The 21,246-nt window shown below is 35.4% G+C and overlaps 1 protein-coding gene across 1 annotated transcript in view; it reads right to left on the reverse strand.

Annotated features, from left to right (window-relative positions):
* The window catches only part of FAM135A (family with sequence similarity 135 member A), an 82,035-nt gene that overhangs the window by 34,358 nt on the left and 26,431 nt on the right, over positions 1-21,246 (reverse strand). The window contains exons 3-11 of the mRNA XM_009275785.2: positions 20,763-20,842; positions 16,438-16,577; positions 16,251-16,321; positions 15,748-15,921; positions 12,839-12,965; positions 12,309-12,462; positions 9,750-9,827; positions 7,429-7,478; positions 5,981-6,136 (exon numbers count right to left, since the gene is read on the reverse strand). Coding sequence (XP_009274060.1) covers positions 5,981-6,136; positions 7,429-7,478; positions 9,750-9,827; positions 12,309-12,462; positions 12,839-12,965; positions 15,748-15,921; positions 16,251-16,321; positions 16,438-16,577; positions 20,763-20,842 — 1,030 coding nt within the window. The remainder of the gene's footprint in view (positions 1-5,980; positions 6,137-7,428; positions 7,479-9,749; positions 9,828-12,308; positions 12,463-12,838; positions 12,966-15,747; positions 15,922-16,250; positions 16,322-16,437; positions 16,578-20,762; positions 20,843-21,246) is intronic.

Below are 21,246 nucleotides of genomic sequence, written 5' to 3' on the forward strand. Positions count from 1 at the left end.
GGACTGGCTGGGCATCGGTCGGCGGGTGGTGAGCAATTGTACTGTGCATCACTTGCTTTGTGTATTATTATTATTATTATCATATTATTATTATCATTTTATTTCAATTATTAAACTGTTTTTATCTCAACCCACGAGTTTTTCTCACTTGTGCTCTTCCAATTCTCTCCCCCATCCCAGCGGGTGGGGGAGAGTGAGCGAGCGGCTGCATGGTGCTTAGTTGCCGACTGAAATTAAACCACGACAATGTCTGTGGTTCAAGCCAGGAAAATAGCATAAAGCTGTTTCCCAGGAGGCAAGCAAGGTGGTTTTGACTTTAGATGCGAGCAATCACTTTACTAAAGTAACTGGAGTTATATGGAGACCAGATCTTTAGAATTCTGCCACTATCTCAAAGAGAAAAGGAAGGCTTTTTTTTGTTTGCAATAAATCCCATTTGTAATTGTTTAAGTAATTCCAGTCCTTTTGAAGAAAATCTGATCACCAGCTCCAGACAGCTCTTAGTATAATAGCACTGGTATAAAACTAGTTGAAAGCAAGCTCCAAAGCCCACATAAATCAGTATTAAGGAAAGAAAAAAACCCCAAACCAACAGTAGTTTATTATGTTTAATCAGAGCTTAACTTATGGAAGGACCGAGGCATTTGCTAGGATGCTGTTAAACAGGCTCTGCAGAACCAGAACGACTACCAGCTGGTGCTAGTGACTCAGGCGCTACTGACTTGGGCCGACTCCACAATGACTTTGCAGGAGGAAATTGTATCCGCTACTCCTAGTCTCTACAGACTTCCCAAAATTCAAAATTATGTGGTCCTCCCAATGTAAACAGAAGAGGAGGAAAAATCAGATAGAAAAAAGAAAAAGTTACAGACTTCCCAAAATTATGGTTTTTGTGGTCCTCCCAATGTAAACAGAAGAGGAGGAAAAATCAGATAGAAAAACTGCTGTGGAATACATATTGAGTCCCCACACATTTATGGGCAGCAGTCTGAGAACTTAGTTCTCACTATTTTAGGACTAATCAAACTGGAAGAAATAATTTTGGAAGAGCACGTTCAGACCTACCAGAAGATGTCACTATGGAACAAACAGGCGAACTAGTTTAGTGTGCAAATTTTCTGTGATATAAAATAACATACTCTAAGCAGTTTTTTCAGTAAAACGCAGTTATAAACCTTAACAGTGTGATAATGTAGTTGATGGATATTCTAGTATACCTAAAGTGTTACTGATTTTTTTTTTTACGTAGTGCTTAATATTCAAAGTATTTGAAAATAGTTAAGTATTTAAATACTTGAGGAAAATAAGTAAAAGTAAGTAAAATGATTAAAATAATTTTAAATACTTAAACTATATTATTTCATTATAACCTTATTTTTGAACAACACTTCATCAGAAATACCTGTTTTATAAGCATCTGTGCAAAGAGGGTGAAAGTCATTTGACCAAATACAGATGTCAGGCATTTCTAGGGCATATGTAAATACAAACATCTAAACCAGTCAGATGAATGATTCCCTAAAAGCTTTCATTCATCTTAGACTAATACTACACTTTCCCAGGGAGAAATTTCCTGTGGAGGGTATAGTCTGTAAATATTGCATGATGAAAAGGTAAAATTAAAAGAGATTTAGCATCCAGTAGAGAACACAACAGAATATCAATTTCCAAAATAAAAGGGATTATTTAGAAGGATAGAATTTTGTATGGTACGAAAATCTTATTCCAGAAAGGACAGATATTCTCAAGAAGATAATTAGTAGGTCCTCTCTCAAATCTCAACTAAATTCACTAACCAGAAAGCCTGCATCATTTGACACATGCAGATAACGCCTCTAGTGAAACATGATCATTGCATGTTTCCCAAAGAAGATTATACGAACCCTCAGAACATAAATTCTCAAGAGATTATTAATACAAATTACAAATTATTATACTAAGCACTGCAAAACAGGATCCAAAATCAACAACCAAACATGTTCTTAAAAATGTCAAGGCTCAAATTTACCATCTCTTTTTAATTTAAAGGTTTACTGAATTTATGGATTGCTGGCTCCTGCTCTACTGCCGTGTGGGAAGCCCAGTGAAGCTACGTCTTCTTACATATATTTTAATTACATATATTTGCAAAGTATTCACACAAGCTCTTCACATCTTGGAGTACAGAAAACAAGTGTCACATTTGCAAATTAGTGCTTGTAAAATTAAGTAACAACACATTGCTGGTTATCTGTAAGTTGGGTCAGGTAGAATTTCCTTCTGAATGCCGTATTATTCAAATTTTAGAGTCAGACTGCTTGCTTTTCGCTATCAGGCTCTAAATAAAAAGGTAAGCTTAAGATTACCCGTGTCCTGCATCTCTTTTTCAGTCTTTGATGTTTGGGTAGATAACGTAGTATCCAGTAACTGTGGAACTCAGTAAGAAACCGCAATTAGCCACTTCTTTAAAAAATAAAATAAGCTCAACTTTTTCAGTTATAACAAGGATCACCTCTGAGCTCAACTTAGAAGGCTCGTAAGTTTGAGAGACTCGGTGTCCCTGACTAGCAAGCTGCGCTGAGCGCTATGTAAGACTCTTCATCCCCACACCACTATGCTGCAAGTGTGGATTCATACCTTCAGAAAAGAGTATTTCTACAGCTTTTATTAAAGAGTAATTTGCTTTTTTCTTATTAAAAAAAGCAAAAATTAAATATGATGTGGTGCTTGAAAGAAGTTTATGTGTAGTGACAGATAACAAAACAAGTGGGCTTAACAGCAACTGGAAAGGGAAAAAATGCAGGTGTGAAATCAAAATATACTTTTTTTTTTAAAAAAAGAAGGGAGGAAGGGAACTCCTATTCAAATTTTGTGAAACATCTAAACCAGTCAGATGAATGATTCCCTAAAAGCTTTCATTCTTCTTAGACTAATACTACACTTTCCCAGGGAGAAATTTCCTGTGGAGGGTATAGTCTGTAAATATTGCATGATGAAAAGGTAAAATTAAAAGAGATTTAGCATCCAGTAGAGAACACAACAGAATATCAATTTCCAAAATAAAAGGGATTATTTAGAAGGATAGAATTTTGTATGGTACGAAAATCTTATTCCAGAAAGGACAGATATTCTCAAGAAGATAATTAGTAGGTCCTCTCTCAAATCTCAACTAAATTCACTAACCAGAAAGCCTGCATCATTTGACACATGCAGATAACGCCTCTAGTGAAACATGATCATTGCATGTTTCCCAAAGAAGATTATACGAACCCTCAGAACATAAATTCTCAAGAGATTATTAATACAAATTACAAATTATTATACTAAGCACTGCAAAACAGGATCCAAAATCAACAACCAAACATGTTCTTAAAAATGTCAAGGCTCAAATTTACCATCTCTTTTTAATTTAAAGGTTTACTGAATTTATGGATTGCTGGCTCCTGTTCTACTGCCGTGTGGGAAGCCCAGTGAAGCTACGTCTTCTTACATATATTTTAATTACATATATTTGCAAAGTATTCACACAAGCTCTTCACATCTTGGAGTACAGAAAACAAGTGTCACATTTGCAAATTAGTGCTTGTAAAATTAAGTAACAACACATTGCTGGTTATCTGTAAGTTGGGTCAGGTAGAATTTCCTTCTGAATGCCGTATTATTCAAATTTTAGAGTCAGACTGCTTGCTTTTCGCTATCAGGCTCTAAATAAAAAGGTAAGCTTAAGATTACCCGTGTCCTGCATCTCTTTTTCAGTCTTTGATGTTTGGGTAGATAACGTAGTATCCAGTAACTGTGGAACTCAGTAAGAAACCGCAATTAGCCACTTCTTTAAAAAATAAAATAAGCTCAACTTTTTCAGTTATAACAAGGATCACCTCTGAGCTCAACTTAGAAGGCTCGTAAGTTTGAGAGACTCGGTGTCCCTGACTAGCAAGCTGCGCTGAGCGCTATGTAAGACTCTTCATCCCCACACCACTATGCTGCAAGTGTGGATTCATACCTTCAGAAAAGAGTATTTCTACAGCTTTTATTAAAGAGTAATTTGCTTTTTTCTTATTAAAAAAAGCAAATATTAAATATGATGTGGTGCTTGAAAGAAGTTTATGTGTAGTGACAGATAACAAAACAAGTGGGCTTAACAGCAACTGGAAAGGGAAAAAATGCAGGTGTGAAATCAAAATATACTTTTTTTTTTAAAAAAAGAAGGGAGGAAGGGAACTCCTATTCAAATTTTGTGAAAACTGGAAAGCATCACAGAAATACTTTTAATATGTACAATATCTCAATTCACATAGTATAATTAACAACTTTGATTTATATTCCTTAAAACAACTGCAGTAAAATTCAATAATTAAGGTATTTGAGAGCTAGAGAAAATGACTTACAGAGATTTTAAAACAAACCATATTTAAGAAGCTAAATACATAACCATTAGCAGTATCTTTTTTTTTTAAATGTTGGAGTAGTAAAAATAAAAGTATTAATACTTCTTTGGGTTTTATTAAATATATACTTGTATAAACACTTACATACCAGCAGTTGAATGCAAGTGCAGGTTAAGTGAAACAGTATTCTCGTTTCATACCTCCCACTAGTTAACTTGAAGGATTCCAGAATTTATATGAAAAGCACAGAAAGGTAAGTAAGATTCTTAGATAGCCAGTAAAACACTCACACTTTCCTATGGCTAGCACATCTAACAAATAAGCCTTGCACTCTTTCTGAAAAATTCCATTTATTCTCCAGAATAGGCCACTTCCACAACCATGATTCCCTCATTAAACAATGTGATTTATCAAGTCTGTACATAAGACCACAGTCCAAGTATACTTCATAATCAGTTTCCCCTCCAGAACCAAAACAGAAAGGGTTTTGATGCAAGTGACAGAAATGCTGGTGAGACAAATCAAATCTCTGAGAAATAAAGCCTTAAAATAGACTTTGTTTTGGACTGTGACTATTACAAAGCACTGATAACGTGTATTCTCATTAACCAGATCTTCTAACAAGCTCTCTGCAAATGGTTGTACAAGAAGTGCCTCCAGATAATCTCTTAAAATGACCTATGCTATAGTGTGTGAGACAAATGCACAGATTGTGATGTCAGACAGTAAAGATGCCAGGCCAGCTGAAGATCAAGCTGTGTGTTTGACAAGTAGGGGTGGTGGGTGTCATTGTTTATTTGTTTTTGTTTTAATGAATCTTACTCTCTGAAAACTTTAAAATGTTAGGTTTCTTCAAATCCATGGCCACAAGAGATGGGAGGGAAAAATATATTTACTAGGAAGCGAGGGTAACGCTTTAGTTCATATTTGAAAATGTGTCACTATGGGAACCAGCATTCTGTTGGTTTTGCGTGTAGGAAGCCCACAGCAACTGTATATACATATATACAGATCAACTGTGTGTGTAGGTACTCACTATATATATTTTTATATATATACGCACATACTCACATGCCAGATCATTTCCGATACATCTCTTCTTTTTTAAAATCCCACTTAAGAGAGTTTTCAAAGCTTATGAATGTTATAAATTCTTAATTCAGAAGGAAAGTACACTTTGTTTTATGATGTAAGCAGGCAGCCTAAATGCAGAAGGGAATTTACTTCAGGGTGGGCAATAGGCATGGCTCCTGCAGAAAAATACATCATTCTGCACAAATACATCGTATTCCACATTCCAAATACATCTTATTCCACAGACTGCAATTTGCCTTCTGAACTGCATTTCTTATTCAAAAGATCAATGAGTTAGTTGGTTAATAAACATAAATAATGTATTTTATGTATTATATTCCAAGAATAAGCTCTAACAACATGATACACAAGCTAACAAATGCAATAGAACAGCTCCCTTGATGATTCCAACTAACCTTCCCAAATAAAACTAGAAAAATTAGAATCTGGAGTCTCATTTTGATACGCATTTCCGTAACAATGTGTCCCGGTAACAGTATGAACATGCCAGAGTTCCTAAAACCAGAGTCAACACTTACTCTTAACGTGTGATGCTCTTGTGCTAGCAATGCTGTGACCTCCTCTTGTAAGGTAATGACCTCCAGAAATTGCCCCCAGAGAGCCATTAGAAGCGAGCAAAGCTGAGCAAGATTCATATTTATAAGTTCTGCCAGTTCATCAGGATTTTCCATTTTCTGAAGTTAGGAAAACATATTTACATGATTAACAGATGAGACCATAATGTACAGACAAGAATAAAAAAAAAAAGTGTACTTTATCTTAGTGAGAATTTTAATTTAAAAAGTAACTTCCAAATGAGAACTGTTTTGTCTAAGTATCAGAGTTGAAATAATCTATGTTACAACGCTATCAGATTATTTTCTGTTGCTTTCAATATTATCCAGCTGTCTTTTAGAATTAGGACTCCTGACCTTAAATTAAAGCAACAATTCAATTTATGGCAACCATAACTGAGTTGCAACTGTTGTACTTTCTAACATGCAAAAATATAGAGTGCCTGAAAGGAATAGGAATCAGCACTCAGAAAACAGAAAATTGATACTCGCAATGTTAGTCCAAGTTTGATACAATTGTAAAAATTTAATAAAGACATCTCCCTTTCAGAATAGTCACAACTCACAATAACGTTTATATGGTGCTATATATCTACATACACTTTAAACATGCTCAAGAACCAGTGTTACAGTATAGGCTTCCTAGAACCAGATCACACCAAGACAAATTCAGTGTGAAACAGGTTTTTCTTTCTTAACAATGTACTGTAATCCTGTGATACAGTTCCACGCCAGTCAATTGTAGACTACTAGGCTTAGGTTCCCTGCCATTTTAGAAAAAAATACAGTTTTTCAGAAACTCACTGCAGGCACATAAGGCACTGAGGCAAAGGGTTTAAAAAGTAAAGATAGTAAAGACCCAACTCCAGCAATATTAAAGAGCAAGTAGAAAAAAGGATTGCAAATACTGAAACAACATCTTAGTAAGCGAGAATGGAAATAAGAGGAGGAAGGACTTTTGATGAGAACTGCACAAAAGAACAGAAAGGAGAAAAGTCCTTCCAGATGAGGGGATGACTTGGAGAATCTGCTTTTGTACAACTTGCTACTACTGCTTGATCTTCTATCATTGTTATCTGATACCATCAAAAACAAAGAATTCAAATTATAAATGCAGAAAATTAAAAATGTGATTTTAATACAAGTAATCCACCTTTCTATAATCTTCAGTTTCATAGTATACAGAAGTTACCATGGCTACTACTGACACGCCAAGCCACCAGATCAATAGTTAAGTTTTGGAGTCAGTTGAACAATTTCTCTTTGAATGAGGAGCAGCTGAAATAAGTGTTGGTAAAAAAACATACAGGTTGTTATCACTAAAAACAGTTTATTCCCAAATAGCTATGAAATCAGCATACTCTACTTTTATAGTAGAGTTCACTTATTTAATAAATGAAAAAAAATTGTACCTTTACTTCTTCACACAATTCTGCAAGACGAACTTCTACATCTATGTTTTCTGGAAAGATGAGAGGACATATCCATGAAAAATGTACTTTCCAAGTTGCAGAGTAAAACCAACTATCTCACAAAACAATTTTAAAACATAAAAAGAAAAGAGCCCATCAAATAAAACTTGAAGCCATATTAAGTACCACAATCAGCTTTAAATCAAGTAAATTGTAAACTCCCATTAAAATAATTTCTTACTAATTTCTGAGATTGAGGACAGAACAAAATTAATAAAAAAAAGGTTTGCAACTGAGTATCACGATCACTTGTCATGACACCTTATCAAGGATATCAATTTTCCATTCAAAATTATACTTGAAAATACTGTCATTTAGATGATACAATTTGCAATTATCCACTGAGCACTGCTCAACTATTCAGCAGCAATGTCATCGTTCACAACCGAGGTAGTACAATTCCTCTTCTCCCTCCAATTTTCCAGAGATACCTTATTTCAATACCATTTTTCTACAGGTATATTATTTACCTGATTTTCAAGCTACATGAATATAAATACAGTTCTTTAATTGTCTGAGGAATTATATTTTAGTCAAATAAAACTGTTTGTTAATTGATCTTTCTCCCAACAGCTCAATGTTAAGAGCAAATCAGTCTTCCATGGTATGGCAGCTTAAACTGGACCTGAACCTTGAAATTTATAAAGAAAACAGATTTATTCCTTCATGTAAGATGTTTTTCCTCGTTAATCATTCCTATTCTACTTAAGGAAATCTGATCAATTAAATAATAATTCAGTACTATGCTTTGATTTCCTTCTACACCTGAGGTACCAGTAACAAGGGAACAATTTATAAACGCTAAAATTGTCTGTAACAAATATTTATATTTAAATTCATTTTTGAAACACAGTATTAAGGAAAAAACCTACAATGTTTCTTGAAAACATACACCAACAAAATATGCCTTGAAACCCACAATAATAAATTTAGGATATGGATAATGAACACAGGTTTACAGAATGGCAACAGTGTGTTTACTCAACCTGTCTTCAAACGATACCAGCTAGATTTGGTAAGTATATATTGATTTTGAACTAATTGCATCCATTATACTTAGGTTTAAACGTAATGCCAAACAACTTAACTCACACAACTCAAAGTTCTGAGAAAATATGCGAATTGCAGAAATGCATGAAGTTCTCAGAAACAAGTTTAGAAATGTTTTTGAAAGAAACGACATACACCTATATTAGCTAAACAGTACTTGACGATAATTATTCTGAAAATATATGAAAACAGTTTAAGATATTATACTACTTTTGGTGTGTTTGTGGCTGCACAAATTTTGTCATTAGTGAAAAACTTAAATGGCTTACTTATGAGACACTATATTGATTATTTATCTTGTTTGTCACGCTGCAGTTGGGAATAGGCTTTGAACAACGTTTAAAACTCTGAAGTCTAAAATCATTACGGAAAATCCCAAACTACAATGTTGTATTAAAAAAAAAAAAAGACAGAATAGAGACAATATAAGAACAAGAGGAAATTAAATATTAACATTCTACAGCAGTAATGTTCACCCAGCAAACATCTGATGCAATTTTGCTGGCTCTGCTAAAAAATAGTTTTGTTTTCTTTTTAAAACAAAACCCAAATGCAGTTATAGATGATTAAGCTGGTGACCTACTATGAGACTGAACTGCCATTTTATTCTTTTCCCATCACAAACTTCCTTGTGCTTAAACAGCACTGTCATCTTTTGTCCAGCATCAGGCCAACACTGACACTCTCCAAAGGGAGAACTGGCCATTCAGATATGGACAAATGCACCTTAAGCTTTGAGAATGTCTTTTGTAGTGTTTGGAAGAATCAAGCCTTGAGGTACCAGAAGCAACCTGAAACATTTCTCAGGAACAAAAGGTATTAGTCTTTAATTATCTAAAAAATTGAGTCTGTGATGAATTAAATGAAACTATAATTTTTAGCTGTTTTATTTAAAAGGTGACAACTGACTGAACTCTTCAATATTTTTTGTTTAGTAAAATAGAACAATGCTAAACCAAAAAATAGTAATAACTTCTCATTTTATTATCTATACTCAGCCTAGAAATAAGTAGCTCAATTCTGCAGACTTCATCAGAGTTCAACATACATTCACTATGGCTGAATAGTGAAATAGTGTTCCTGTTTACAAAATAATATAATATTTTATATTGTTAATAAGAATATATTATTTTGTGTTATTAATAAGAATATAGTATTTTATATTATTAATAAAAATCTGAGGGGTTATATCACCTGCTTTGGAAACATACCTAGGTAGGCGTCTCTCTGGGTTCGTGGATATTTTCTTCTGAGAAGGCGTTCATAAAGGACCTGCATGCTGGCCTTGGCTAGTTATAGGGATTGCACACACATCACTAGTTACTACACTCCTTTTTTCATCTGTGATTTATTATTTGCCTTAAAGTTAGTAAAAAAGCTTACTGCTAGCCTAGCAATTAGTGCAGTTAGATCAGTACATGAAAGCATATAATTTTAGTGTAGTTTCTAGATTAGATATCACTCATGATATACATTAAGCTAGCATTTTTTATTTCATAAAACCAGTAATACTTAAATGCTCAATTAGTTATTGAGTCCAATACAGTCTCCACATGCTTCTGCAAAATCGCTTGCTTGTGTTAAATTATATGACAGAGCAATAGCAAAGCAAACAGAAGAAACAAAATTAAAGAGATAATAATTTAATTTAAAACAAAAAACTGAAGAAACTGGGATTTAAACAGGACTTGAGATTCTTTTCTGCAAAGCCCATTTAAACTTCACACATAAAATCTCCACTATAAAACACTTCATTTACTTTAAAAATTAAAAATAAATGCAAATGAAAATTGTGTACTTTGTGAATTCCAGAGAGCTTCAATTTCTTTACAGACATCACAGAAACACGGGGGTTTTGGTTTGGCTTTTTTGACAGATTTTAGAAAAATTAGCATTAATGGTAGGCATTAGTTATTTTTCATGAGCAAAAGGTGAGTAATAGTAGCATAATTAATATTTACATTATTAGTCCTTTTTGTTATATCAATTGTCCCAATCAATGTATATACAAAATAACTGAAATAAATGAAAAAAAGATTTACAAATAAGAAAACAAAGTAATTCTAGCAGAGATTTAAAAAGTAACAAAAAAGCCCCACAGGAAACAAACCGTCAGCAGAATATGTACAATGAAAGTTAAATGTAAGTAGTAATTTTCTCTTCATATATTTATTTTGAGCATTTCTGTTCAAGCTTGCATTCCTAAAGGTAAGCTAAATTACCCACAGAAATGACAAAAGGTCTGACTCAAGTTCCACTGAAGCTTATGAAAATGTTTTTGGTGACTTCAATGAGGTTTGAAAGATACAACCCAACTATGCAACTCAATGGCTGGCTTTTTTCTATCACATACATATTTTGTAAGAATGTTTTAGGGGAGCTGAAGGTCCTATCTGAAACATTTAAGTATCAAGATTTAGTCTAAGCCTATCCTTACAACAACAATAGTGCCAACAGATTCTATTTGGGAAAAAGCGCATTTTGTCCTTAAAAGGAAGAACAAGAGTTGAGTCATTCCTTTAATAGGGTGTTCCCCTCCATATCAAGATTAAGATAACTGACACAGAAATATTCTTTGCACCATAGCTGTAGCAGTATTTTTGCTTCTACAAAAAGCCTCAGTTTCTGGTATTTTTCTATGCACAGATTTGTAATGCACTCCCTCCCTCAAAAAAATTTTTTTTTTTCAAAAAATAGCTTTGTATTTTGTAATATACAAGAGAAACATTCTTTGGCTGAATCACTAATTGACCACATCACATTTTTAAAGTAGTTTTCATATCTCAACTTCCAACCTTATTGTTTCATAATGCTTAGTTTTGACATTTACTGGTAAAATTAAACAATACAAAATCAATAAATGCTGTCTACAATCAAATTCCAAAAGACCTATTTTTTATATTTAAATGGAACTTTACATGACTAAAAAGGTATATGCTTGATGAGGAAAAGACTAAATCATCCTTTATAATGCCAATGTATTTTCCTTTTTTACTTTCACTGCTCTCCTAGTTCACAAGTTGATGCTCGGCTCTCTAATATACCTGCATTCTACAGAAACGTAACGTACATTTCCATACATTACATTTCATGTAATATTTTCAGTTACTTTTATCAAACGTAGCTACTAGAAGTCTTCATTGCCATAAAACTTAAATTTCTTTCTATGAGACTGCCCTGTAAGAGTTTAATTTTAACTTTATTAAAGAAGTAGCTTCTCTGGAAGCGTATTTTAACTACTCAGCTTTATAGAAACAGTTCTTGTCTATTCAGATCTTTTCCTAAGTCTTAGGTAACTAAGTCTGTTTAAAAAGTTATACTACAAATTGAGTCAGCAGCAATTTCTTCTTGTAGGTCTTTTTTTAGGTAAGGTTCCATTGTAATATTCTTCTCAAATCAAAGCTTACAGAGTTCCAATTTTTATAGAAATATACAATGTTTCCTTACAACAAACAACCAAGCCCAGCATGCTACTTGGATTAAGAGTTCCTCTAACTTTCTCACCACTAAACACAGTGATTTGAAATAACAGGGCAAATCAAGACCAACAAGAAAAAATATATTTGCATAAATTCAGGCTGTTATCTCCTACTTTTATTAGTAACGTGACAGTACTTTTTTTTTCTTGAGTTATTAAATTCCAGCTCAGTTCAAGCAAAAAGATTTTAGATATACAAGATGTATGAAATTTATGCCAGTTTAGTCTAGAAGAGGGGTATTTTTAATAACCATCAACAGGAAAGTGATGCATTTTATTCAATTCAACATACCCAGTTCAATTCGGTGAGAAGAGGGGAGCTCCTTTGTTATCATAATGAAATAGCTGTGTAACCCTTTGAAAGCAAGCAGCAAACTGGCACAAAGTGTATAGTGAAAATTATAGGCATGGCTGAGGAAAGACTCTGAAACAACAAAACTGCATCCCTAAAAAAAAAAAAAAAAAAAAGATGAGGCACATACTAATTTTGTACAATAAATGAAGTGTTAACAGAATAACTAAGAAGACAGATAAATAAATTGCCTCTTTTCATGAACCTCATCCATATTTTTGCAATTTTGAATGGATTGCAATATCTTAAAAACAAGGTTAAACACTAAATATTGTAAGCTTTCCATCTGCGTGTTCCTGAAGCATGTAACATAGCCTTTTGGAACAATTTTTCTCATTTCACCTATCACGTGGCACACTGCAGTAAGTCTAACAAAGTTCATTCACTATCAAGTAATACTTCTGCAGAAAAGATAAAATTAACACCGCCCAACAAAATAAAAATCAAACGTTATACTGATATATTCTTACATCTGCTGATAACTGTTTTGTGTAGTTATTGCCAAAGACCACACTTTCAAGAGAAGGAATCACAGAGTCCCTGTTTTGTGCTGGTGCATTCCTGTTCAACCATGTATTCTTCACTGGGCGAGGAAAACTGCAAAAAGCACAAATGAATGGATAATTTGAACATACTATGTGTCACAAATCTATCATAGTTAAAACAAATTCTTCATTTTTCTTGAAAAGTAGTAGAAACAAGGACTCTCGGTAATATCCTGGAAGTTCCTAGCATGGTGGGCTGCCCTTTTAAAACCCCTCAGGATGGCCCAGATACCTCAGTCTCTGGTGCTGTGCTAGGGGAGCAGTGCTTCTAAAGCAGTTCTCTTCAAAGCGTATTTCAGCTAGTTGGAGAAATTTAAGAAATTATTACCCTCAACTGTTCTGTTGCCATCTCTCACCATGAAGGTCAGCAGACTCTGTACCAGGAGATTGTGGAAGCTCCTCCTCATTATTTCCAATGCAAACCTCAACTAATTTAAACAATATGCCTGAAAGTTTAAGCCATAAAGATAAATTTTGAACTGTAACAGGTAAGAGGCATTCATTTTCTGCCAACTTTGCTGTGGACACTTTACCTCCTAAAAGTGAAGCAGTAGCAAGCAGTTGGAAAGCTGTCACACAAACTGCCATTGCTGTTTTCCTAAGGGATGCCTGACCTCTGCCTACTGAGGAGGAAAGCCCATCCTGAACCCCTGGGAGAACAGAGCATCCCACAACAGTAGCCTTGTGAGGACACAGAGCTAGGAAAAAACAATGAAAGATGCATGAATGCAGAAAGTGGGGACTTTTAGGTAAGTCTTAATGGGCAGAAATAAGCAATGGCAGGTTAATAAAAAGAGTAGATTGTACAGGACTCCAGGGCTGTAACCAAGTGGAATTACCTCCTCTCTTTCAAGGAAAGTGTTAATACTGGTTGTTCCCGAGACAAGGAGAACCTGGATGCTACTCAGAAAATGAAAACACTCAAAAAGTGACCCCCTAGGAAAGGAAGGGATGCCAATAATGTGAGCGTGACCCAACCAGAGGAGCAAACTGTCACCCAGGAAAGCCCAAAGGACAAAGGGGAGTGAAGTCTGCCAATGTTCAGATTTTTCAGAAAGAGCTGCTCCAGAAAAGCAAGCAAGATACGGATACTGCAACTATGAAGTATTTGCTAAGTATTACAATATGGGATAGCCCAGCTGAAATAAAATACTGTAAATTTGAAAGTTTCTTCCTCTAAAAAAAAAATAGAAAAATGGTCCTCCCCCCCCCCCCCCCCCCCAACTGATTTAAAGGACAACTTGGATCCTTAAAATAATTTACCAGTATGTTCTACTCTAAAGATAACCGAAGCAGCATGGAGCATGGTGTTTTGTTTCAGAATCTCCAACTGATTTTAAGGACAACTTGGATCCTTAAAATAATTTTATGGACACCAGTATGTTCTACTCTAAAGATAACCGAAGCAGCATGGAAGTTGCTGTTTTGTTTCAGAATCTCCTTACACAAGCTATATCAAGTTGAGGTTTAAAATTAAATAGCATTATTGTATCTTCGCTTGAAAAGCCAGCAACAGAGAAAAAATTGTATGAAAAACCTCAGGTTTTCTGCAACCTTCTAAAAAGTCAGCAGGGACAAATACATTTCTGGCTGAAAATTAGTAACAAAACCTGTTTTTCATTTTCTCACAATGAAGTGAAGTTTGACCCGACAGCTACGGGATGAATACAGGGGAAATGCTTGAATTTCACTTGTGGTACGGTGTGACAACTTACATTTTACATACATGCTGCTACTTTAAGTGCATTATTTTATCAGATGAAGTCTTCAACAACAATACTAGCTTAAAATAATTCCCACCTCCTCACTACTTGTTCTTCTCCCAAAGAATGCTTTGCCATCCCTTCAGATATGCCAGTTCAGTTACTATATGACCACGCCTAAAACACATCTCCAAAACAATCCAACTTGGAGGGGAAAAAAAGACAGAAAAGAAAAAAAGCCAGTTGAACCCTCCAAACCAGCACAGTTCTACTGCACAGAACAGCTGTCTAACATACATAGAGACACAGCTTTCCATGATGTGAAGACAGGGACAAGCAGTGGGAATACCTTAAGCTAAAGGTTTGGACATTTACGGCACAGCCTTAATTTGACTATGAAGAAACTTGGGTGAAGTAGCATGGAGTATTTGAACACCATGAAAGAAGGCAAAGATAGATATGCTAAACAAAAAGCTGTGTAAAGAACACTTCATATGTGTGACTGACTGTATGGCCCTTTTTCACACTTACTTTTGAGACAGAGAAGCAAGGTAAACAGAGATTGCAAAGGGTGACACAAGTCAATGAAATAAAAAGGCTTCAGTAAAAATTAGGCAAAAGCTTTTTTAAAGAGAAAATGAAATTCTCCAGTTCCATTTACTTTAGAAAATGGTAAATGCATCATGTGCAGACATCACTGCCATTACAGTAGTAACTGAAAACTGTGAAGATAGCTAACAGAGGATGCCCTATTTCTATTAATGGCACCTATTTCAGTCACTAACTAGAGTGAGCAGCAGATCTTCCCGATTAAGAAAATGTGTAAATATTTATACATATAAATATACAGTATAAACACAGCAATTTATACGTTCCTCCTCTTCTCTGGTCTTGGGTATTATCTTTCTTCTACACTACATGCTCTTATTTCTAACAAAAACAAACTCAAAATTTGTTCCAGGTAACTTTGAAAACAAGAAGTCTCTCATCCCTCTGGGCTCTGAATTCCAAAATCATCATCAAGAAAACTACATTGGCCATAGATTTAACTCCTTCCTAAGTATTCTATTATTGTAACATTTCCATTTGGACACTCAATAATTTATTTGCATTTTATTAACAAGAGATTACCTTATTAATGGCTGATGCAGAGCAACCAAAGAAGCATGGACTATAACCGATATGACAGAAAGGTGGAAGTAATCAAACATAACATTGACATAATGATGAAGGCCCCGGTGTAAATTAAAGTGCAACTTTAAAGTTCGGCTACTAATTGGCTGTAGTGTGCTCAGGTCATCTGGTCTAAAAAGAAATTAAAACAAAACAACATACAATTAGAATGATCGTATTTAAAGTGCAAGTTATTAATAACTGATGCAGATAGCAATTCAGCATATGTCTATACTTTGGAATACAATGACATCTTCCCCCAGGAAAAAAAAATATGAAAAAAAAATCAGAATGAGACAAACCAGTTATGAAATCTTAACAGACTTCAGCATTGGATTTCTTTTTTACCCTTATGTATGTCTAATATGAACAAACTACATCTATATATAATACAGATTTAATCAGTTTAAAAAGTTAACATATATTGTTGCTTTAATAAAATCTTCTGTATTTAAACTTACGAATAGTCTGTATCCGTGAAGTGTAGATCTAATGTTAGCAGAAAATTCATTTCATTAAGAGACTCCTCAATCTAGAAAGAAATTGTAGAAGCATGAAACCTTTTCAGGTCTCTTATTTACACTAATCCAAATTGTACATAATGAAGACTTAATTATTTGAATATAGTAAAGTTGAGTGGTAGATTACCTTCCTCTCATCTAACAGCATTTTTATTTTGAAAATCATCACGTCGTTCACAGAAACTTCCTCATTTTTGTAAAGAATCTGAAATGTTTTACTGCAAACTATATTGTCATGGATTGAAGCAGGAAAGGCAAGATCTGCACCTGAAAAGAGAAACAAGTATTAATATAATTGGCCTAGAATCTGGAAACCCCGGAGCAGCTATAAGTGGAACTATCATTCCTATCAGTTTCATGACCACTATTAAAACTGTAACACCAACAATATCAGCAGTTTCCATTTCAGTCAGCAACTGCTGGAGTTTGAAGGAGTGCATTTTGTTTCAAAGAAATACTGTATCAATATTTTTAATGTAATTTGCTTTTACTATAATTTCTAGACTGAAGAATTTTTGCTTTGTTCCAAATTGGAGTAAGACATTCTAGGCATCAAAAATACTAATAAAAATCCTGAAATCTGTCTTGTTTCATCCAGCATTCATGTTGATTTGCAAGGTTTAACCACACTGAGAACGCTTAATTACCTACAGATGAGGCAAAGAGGTTAAATGACATATACCACTCCACTGAATTAATCAAGAACAGAGGTGGTTCGTTCTTCCTTTCCAGATCTTTGCATACTACTCTGGCCAGACCAGTTCCAAGTGTATCACCTGAACCTTACATTTCTCATTTAATACGACACTTCTGCTTGCAGTCCAGAGGCTGCTCATCAAAAAGAGTTCAGAAAAGCATGATAAATGGTTGGGGAATCCTTTGCCAAAAAAAGGTTAAAAGACTTGTAGAAAAAATGAGAAAGGGAATGGTTTAAAACAGTAATTGAGGAAGTATTTAGCATAATAGCAAGGGGCTATCACACAGGAAATACCATGACAGGCACTATCCTGTGAAACAACACATAAAAGAAGGTAGAACTTGGAAGAACAAAAGTAACAGAAATACCGATACTTTCTTATCACTCCTCTACAAGCGGGCTCAATAACATTAACCTCTTCCAGAGCACGAAGTCTTAGAAATTGTGTAAATGGGGGTGCAAAACATTTTTTTTAATTATTTTGTTTCTTCTTAATAAATTACTTCAAAGGAATCCACAAAAGAAAAAAAAAAATCTGCAAAGTTTGCGCTTTACAGATTTGGGGTCTACAGGCCCCCGATAGAAAATCACTGCACCTGGCAAATATTCCCACTCTACAATCTTCGTAACATCTTAGTTCAACTTCCTTTCAGAAACTAGAAACAATTAAAAATACTGGGGTTTGCTGAAGTACTTTCATACGTATCATCAATTTAGGTGTCCTGGACAAAATGCTTACAAAGGCTGAATCATTAAAGAGTAATTCCCCTATATATAATGCCACTTTCAGCTTATATCCATCCATGTCATCTGTTACAGGTGAAGGGCAGAGCGGGTACAGTTTGACATGACACGTAATCTGATATAACCACACAGCATCAGCAAAAGGGATCTCCTGCTCCAGTCTGATACAAAAGAAGTAACGGAGCCATGTGGCCGAGGTCCCACTTCCTATGCAGTGTCCAACTCTGAGTCACAGCCCTCAGTTCTGCTGACTTCAGTGTAACGTGAAACAGCACCCTCAGAAGTGAGAGAGGAGTCGAAGAGGAAAAGCAGATGCCAGGAACAGGCTGAGCCACATCTACATGGGGAGCGAGGTCTCACAAACGTGAAGTCAACAAGGCAGAGCTACTATCTTTTAAGTCAACTATGCACTGACTGGCCAAGACTATTTCTAGGCTTCTATCCACACAAAAAAAAACCTCAACTATGGAGGGAAAAAAATAGCGGGGAATTAATTTATTCTTGCATCGTAAAAATGGACATCTCATTCCTAACTTGCCTTTTTTTTTTCTTCTTTTTTTTCCCTGAAAACCAGCCACGAGTTTCTGATAGAAGAAGAAATTGAGAGCAACCTCAAACCTGAAACAACCTCATACACGCTAGAATTACATAAGTTTTTCTTTTAACTTTCTAGAGCATGACTACATCTCCCTTCAAATTACAAGAATGCCAGGAGACCTTCACAAGGCTGGAGCTAAAGCAAGTGGCTTGCCATATCGCATCTGTAATGACACTCGTCCTGGGTCCCAAGCAATTCTAGTGAACTACTAAAGGACCTGGGAAAAAGAAATGGAAGAAAACTGGACTTACATTATCACGGGACCTCATGAAGAGCTGGGAAGGGCTGGGCAAGGGGTGGAAGGAGATGCAAAGGAACAGGAAGAAGGGAAAACTGAGACTGTATATTTGACTTGGGGAAATGAAAGGAAGAGATAGATCAAACAGTCTGTGGGAGAGGGGAAAACACATAGCTAAGGTAAGGAAACTGCAGGTGACTTGTGCAGAGGCTAGGGAGAGCTGGAAGTTGGCAAGATGACTTGGACTCGAGTGGGAAAACCATGATGCTGTCAAAGGGAATAGGATTTAGAACAGATAAGTATGAGGAAGACAGAACAAGAGATATACAGACAAGTATAGGAAGAAGTACCTGACCAACACAGGACATCATTCTCAAGAGTGAGAGCTGTGGGCTCCTGTCCAGCCTCCTCTGGTCAACAAGCAACAGCTTCTCTCAGATCATGAGTAAACCCTCTTAGTGCTAGTCCACAGGTAGCATAATAGCAGCTATTTTCTACCAATAACAGCAGTCTCAGTAACTGGCATCAGCTATTCTACCACCTTGAGCAGGAGGGCAGCAGTTAGAGCTACAGTGTCCAGCTCTGCTAAATTAAGCAAGCAGCTGAAAAGAATGGAAGGCAGAGGTCCTCAGCAAGACCAAGCACGATCACATCCACAAGAACAAACTAACGCCCCTTCATTGACCAACTTGCACCCTTCTCTCTGCTTTGTTGTGGCACAAACATTATCCCTAACTACCTGATAAACCAAACAGACTGATCTAAAAAGGACCCCAGTTTTTGGATTTGAAGGGGTTTGGGTTTTTGTGAAATGGCTGCTTGTCAGCTGAATGAGTTCCCGGGCCAAATCAGACACTTGTGTCAACAGAGCACAGAGCAATATGAAGGTAAGAAGGAGTGGCCAGGAGGAATCACAGGATGATTTTTTTTTTTTTTTACTGTGCTGCTGATCTAAACTCACATCAAATTGCAGTCTTAATGTTTACATCCCTTTATGCCTAGTGAGAGACAAAGGAGCTAACACATATGCCACAATTTACTAACAAGATTGCAGCTTTCTGACAAAATAACTGAAGACCATTCTAAAATATACCATGAAATGGAAAAACTTTTTTGTCAGCGATATTAAACATATCATTAAGTGACACTATTAAAAAAAGTATTGTTTACTAAAGGATCAGTTTAGCAGAGCTAAATTCCCTAAACCACACTAAGGTTTGCCCTTGAAGTGGAATAATCTTGGTTCATAAGAATTATTTATTTATTTCACACAAATCCAAGAAATATTCAGGAAGCACGACTAAAACTCAGTATCTACATTGTTGCTCTACTCAGAGTTACTTTTAAAACAGCCTCAAAAATTCAGGTTTCAGTAATCTCATATCACATTTTCTCAGACTGTAGTAGTTTTTTCTTCCTTGCAATTCCAAGAATTCCACCTGACATTTGAAAACTTAATTCATTTTTTGCTTTTCACATTTTTACAGAATGCTGAGGTGTGGGCTTCACAGAATTGGGAGAGCACTAACAGGTTTCTCCAGGTTCGGTTTGCCTGGACAAAGAAACCAAAAGTGAGTGCCAGGTTAAAAAAAAAAAAAGAAAAAAAGATGAGGGAGTGGGTAATTCCATTCAGGAGGATAAATCAATTTTCAACTTTGCCACCAGACAGCAAGAAAGCAAGTTTGAAAACAGCAAGACTGGATCCTTTCACAGTCTTCGGTAAAAAATGGGCTTAGCAATCTGTATAAAAGTCTATATCTGAAGTTCACTACTTTGAGGATATCTACTTAAACGAGATCTGCTCTTGGTCATCTTAGTCTGAACAATGGAGAAGACTCAGTAGATCAGTAGAAAAAACAGAAGACACGAATATAAAGGAATCACCATGTTTTGCTACCAGCAAAGGGAATTAACAGAGGAAAAACAGTAACACAAATTCTGTAATCAACTTTTAAGTCTCATTGCTATGAACAAGCTAGTTATTCAGCAGGTCATCATGAAACAACTTACATTTGTATTGTGTTAATAACAAAATTAAACAATTGTATTAATAACAAAATTAATAACAAAATTAAAAACATTTATATTAGTTATAACAATGTAAGACAAAAAGCATGCTCCCTTAATTAGCAAGGCAAGATAATGACCTCATTTACTAAAAGTTTTTGCACTTACCAGTTGCACGTAACAAGCTAGCTTCTAATTTGTGTGGAATTCTTGGTGGAATTTTCATAGATGCACGAATCTGGTAAAAGCTAAAGCAAAAGACAGTGATTTGCAACACACGCAGTACAGTTCATCTCATTTACCATATACAGATACATACAACAACAAAGGCAGGAATGGTGGGTGGGAAGGAGGAACAGCGCAAGGAAGTCTACGAAGCTTAAAACTGTCTTTGTTTGACTCTTCATCCTCTTGGTTTATTTTCTTAATCATTAACCAGAGCGGCAGCCAAATGTGAATAAAAGAAGGAAGCCTCCACACAGAGCTAGTCTTTCCATGCCCCACAGTGTTGGGGCAAATATTTATGGAGATACCTGGTAATCTACACTGGAGAAGTTATATGAATGAAAAATCAGGATTGTCAGCTACGCTGCAACCATCTCAGAAGGGTCTACCCTGTAGCACATCTACAGGACTGCTATAGCCAGTTCTG

The sequence above is a fragment of the Aptenodytes forsteri genome, unplaced genomic scaffold (genome assembly GCF_000699145.1).
Source record: "Aptenodytes forsteri isolate BGI_AS27 unplaced genomic scaffold, ASM69914v1 Scaffold256, whole genome shotgun sequence".
NCBI lineage: Eukaryota > Metazoa > Chordata > Aves > Sphenisciformes > Spheniscidae > Aptenodytes > Aptenodytes forsteri.